The sequence below is a fragment of the Ursus maritimus genome, assembly GCF_017311325.1.
Source record: "Ursus maritimus isolate PB19 chromosome Y unlocalized genomic scaffold, ASM1731132v1 scaffold_Y5, whole genome shotgun sequence".
Taxonomy (NCBI): Eukaryota; Metazoa; Chordata; class Mammalia; order Carnivora; family Ursidae; genus Ursus; species Ursus maritimus.
The window spans coordinates 54043-58586 of record NW_024423338.1 but is presented as its reverse complement, the minus strand read 5'-3'; the positions used below and the strand labels follow the sequence as shown (position 1 = coordinate 58586).

Genomic DNA, 4544 nt, shown 5'->3' with positions numbered 1-4544 from the left:
TCTAGTATAAGTATTTCATGATAAATGAATGGAAAATATTTTGTTATGTAGAACAGAGATCACTGTGGGCTTTGATGGTTATTAATAAGAAAAAGTCTTGATAGATTTACAAAATTTAAATAATAGATGTATAAACTTTATTTAAATTGGAGGAAATCATACAGGTGTATTTAGTTATGAAGCTATATTATAATATTGTTATGAAATACATGGAAGATATAAGTTCATCCCTAAGGTTGATGGAGATGTTTTAAACTGTAAGATAATAGTCCTTAGGGAATTTGAAATTACTTGAGAGAATTTAAAGAAAGCAAGAGATAAGTAGAATCAAATATAAAAACATAATTTTGAGGAGAAGGTGTAAGATCTTGGATTGAACAGAGAAGGAATCAAGATGGTAAAGAAAGTCTTAATGAAATAATATATATTCAAATTTAGAGAAAGTGAAAACTTCAGTTCTTTAATTTGGCACTGTTGTTTAACCATTATGCCTAAACAGTTGACATTATCAGATTTACCTTTCATATGTAGACGTTCAGTGAAGTTAAGTGTAATTTTCTGTTGTCTTAATTACATAAGAAGCCTACACATTTCCAATGAAATAATTAGGCAAAAAAAGTAAGGGGGGGGCTGAATTCTAATAACTAGGAATAATAATTGGTATGTGAAGAGAATATTTATGGGAAAAAGCTTCATATTTAGGAAGGGATACACTACTTTCCAAATTAGCCCTTAAATAATATTGCTAATAAAAGCATTAGACATCAGCATTGCCATCATTACAAAGACTAAGCTATCAGCCACTGGGTATGATAAATTAGAAAATATATGTAAAGAATTTGGCATCTAATGCCCCAAGGGAAAGATAACACTGTTGGTGTGAATGGGATGAATTGAAATCAGTACTTTTTTTTTAGCTGAAAAAAGATACATAGGTATTTCAGTCAGCAAACAGTTTGAAGATTTTACACATTTTGTTTGTGCTTTTAATATTCATGAACAATTAGTATGAAGATAAAAAGAAGGGAAAGGAAAATATCGTTTAGCTGGAGCAGTTTTAATGACTGAATGATTCACTCTGAATTTTTCGTTTAAGCTGTTTGAGAAACACTGGCCATGAAGGAACAGTGGAACATAGAAAGCTATGGGAAATATTTAGGTGATATCAGGAACATTTAAGAATTAAAAAGAAAAACAGCACTTTAAATGAGCAGAGGGGTAGAGAAAGCAGTATACATCAAGTATACAAGGTACTAGAAGTTTTGAAGTTGGGGGCAGTAAATAGAAAATTATGAAGAGACTTAATGAAAGCAGGAAAAGGCAGTTGGTTCCATGCAGTGGAGAGATTGTTTAAAGAAGACAAGGATTATAAAACATGTTTAAATTAATTAGAGTGATGTGGCTATAGAGAAGACAATAAAGGAAAGTGATGAAAAATGGGATAATTACTTAATACATTAAAGTGATTTATAAATCCCTTTGTTGTATTAATACTTGCAAACAATAAGTATTCTTGACAGTGTTAGTGTGTATACATTGGTAAAAGACAAGAAAACATGAGGAATCTTGAAACCTAAAAGAATGGTTAAGAAGAGTATGAAAAGACTAAGGTAAATGGGAAAATAGTTTGACACTAAATTATAATAGCTTAATAAATACCGTGATCTTTGAGGGGCATTGAAACATTTTAACTAGGCTGGTAGTGAATGTGGAAAAGAATAGTTCAGTTGTAGTGGGACCATTATAGTGGAGAGTATATTGAACAGCTCAAGCATGATTAAAAGACTTTTAAAAAGTAACTTGGACAAGAGATGGATTAAGTAAGACAGTGACAAATAGGGAAGAAAAGCTGACAAGTGAAAGTAAAGAGGCCGATTTAATCATTGGATAGGTGGAAGGTAGCTACCAAAATTGTTTAGAAGTTTTTTATCTACTGATGGCAATTTAAAGATTATGCAAAATTTACATAGGGAAGACACCAGAAGATAAGACGTTCAGGAATATGTAAAAAGCAGACAAAAATAATCATAAATAGTATTTAAATGGATAAATCTTTAAGAATTATGGAAAGAAATCTGTTTTGATTTTTCTTTATAAAAGTTATTGAGATACTTATTTAAGAATTTTTAAATTAAAGGTCCACCATCACGTGGGAGAGAAAATTATAGAGGTCCTTCACGCAAAGAGCCAGTCTCTTCCCGGAGAGATGACTGTATTTCACCAAGAGAAGATGGTTACAATACCAAAGAGAGGTAAAGGAAAACAAATTATATAAACTGTTAAGTCATAGTGGATTTTTGTTGTTGAAGTGAAATTCACTAACAAAATTAAATATTTTAAAGTTAATATCAGTAACACTTTGTACATTACAGTGTTAAACAACTACCATCTTTATGTAGTTCCAAAACATTTTTATCATCCCCAGATAACCCTTAATGTTGCCCCCACCTGCTTCCAGAGCCTAACAAACACCAATCTATGTTCTGTCTCTGTGGATTTACCTCTTCTGCATAGATTATACTGATGGAGTCAAATCATTTTAACATTTTGTGTCTGGCTTCTTTAGCACAAATGTTTTCAAGAAACATGCATGTTGTAGCATGAATCCTTATTATGTTTTTTTTTGGGGGGGTTATATTCCATTGTATATGCAGTGAACACAGTCTGGGGTATTTCCACCATAGTACAGTTGTGAACATTGATCTGCAAATATTTGAATACCTGTTTTAGTTTCTTTTGGGCATATATTTAGGTGTGGAGTTGTGGGGTCCTGTTGTAATTCGGTAATTTTTTAAGAAACCACCAACCTTTCCCACAGGGACTGCACTATTTTACAATTTTACTATTAGTTTACAGATTTTAATTTCTTTATATTACTAACTGTTTTTTTAAAAGTGACAGCCAACATAGTAGGTGTGGCGAGACAGTGACTAGTTTGTTTTGATTTGTATTTACCTAATAACTGATTGAGCATCTTTTCATGTACTTGTTGGCCATTTGTGTATATTCTTTAGAGAAAAGTGTATTCAAGTCTGCCCATTGAAAAATGTTTTGTCTTTCTATTATCAGAGTTTTGTATATATGTTCTGGATATAAGTAACTGCATTTTAAAAATACACTGTTTTATTGAAGTTATTCAAGCAGAGATTATCCAAGTTCCCGAGACACCAAGGATTATGCTCCACCATCTAGAGACTATGCATACCGTTACTATGGCCATTCAAGTTCTCGGTCTGAACATTACTCTAGAGGATATAGGTACTGTGAAAACTTAAATTTTTTATCAAATAGCTGCTTGCAGTTCTTATTACATTAATGCCTTTTTTTTTAATTTAGTGACCGTGATGGCCACAGTGGTGGTCGTGATAGAGGTTATTCTGAACATTCAAGTGGAGGCTCTTACAGAGAATCATATGAGAGTTATGGTAAGAGTCCAGTTGTTACTTAAAACTCATACAATTAGATTTAACAGGTCAGATTGTTGAGTATATAATGTTACTTTTAATTCCAGAGGCAAAACTACATTGTGGCCTTTTATTAGTTTGAAGATGTTTGAATTACTTTTTTAATAGTCCATTTAAACTGACAGGTTGGTTTTGAGGGTAAATTGGCAGTCCCATCAAAAACATTTTAACATTTTTAACTAACAAGGGAGAGTGTTTAACAGCATGAAGCATAGAAAAATCTGAAGGTCAGAATTTCAGCCCATTTTCAGAAACAGAACACTTACTTCAAATTATTTAACCTACAACATGCTACTTTTACATTTCTTTTTTTTTTTAAGATTTTATTTATTTATTCGACAGAGATAGAGACAGCCAGCGAGAGAGGGAACACAAGCAGGGGGAGTGGGAGAGGAAGAAGCAGGCTCATAGCGGAGGAGCCTGATGTGGGGCTCGATCCCACAACGCTGGGATCATGCCCTGAGCTGAAGGCAGACGCTTAACCGCTGTGCCACCCAGGCGCCCCTACGTTTCCATTTCTGTTTAAATTTAAAATATCTTCATTAGTGCAGCATAATATCTTTTCAGCAGAGGATGATAAAAACATATTTCTTCCAAATATTTAGTACTTAAACTAGAATCATGGTGTAATGGTTCCATAAAAAGCATAATGTAGTTAGTTTTTTTACTTCATTGTTGACCTTACAGGTAGCTCCCGTGGTGTACCGCCAGCACGTGGGCCCCCTATAAGTTACGGTGGAAGCAGTCGCTATGATGATTATAGCTGCACACGTAATGGATATGGTGGAGGTCGGGAAAGTTACTCAAGCAGCCGGAGCGATCTCTATATAAGTAGCCGTGAGCGTGGTAGCAGACAAGAACGAGGGTTTCCACCCTCTGTGGATAGGGTATACCCTTCTCGTGAATCATATGGTAGCTCAAGTTGTGGGGCTTCCAGAGGAGGTTGTGGGGGAAGCCGATCTGAAAGAGCAGGCCGTAGCAGATATTAAAAACAAGTTCTGTACCAATTTTTTGTCAGAGGAAATTTAACTGCTACTTTTTTTCTGTTGTTTTAGTACTAATAAAAGGAAAATGTTACTT

General features: G+C 33.9%; 1 protein-coding gene across 1 annotated transcript in view; it reads left to right on the top strand.

Moving 5' to 3' along the window:
• LOC103656602 (RNA-binding motif protein, X chromosome-like) overlaps positions 1-4544 on the top strand; it is a 16576-nt gene extending 12032 nt beyond the window's left edge. Inside the window, exons 5-8 of the mRNA XM_008684014.2 lie at positions 2138-2252; positions 3133-3258; positions 3337-3425; positions 4152-4544. Of these exons, the coding sequence (XP_008682236.1) occupies positions 2138-2252; positions 3133-3258; positions 3337-3425; positions 4152-4453 (632 nt within the window). The 3' untranslated portion in view covers positions 4454-4544. The remainder of the gene's footprint in view (positions 1-2137; positions 2253-3132; positions 3259-3336; positions 3426-4151) is intronic.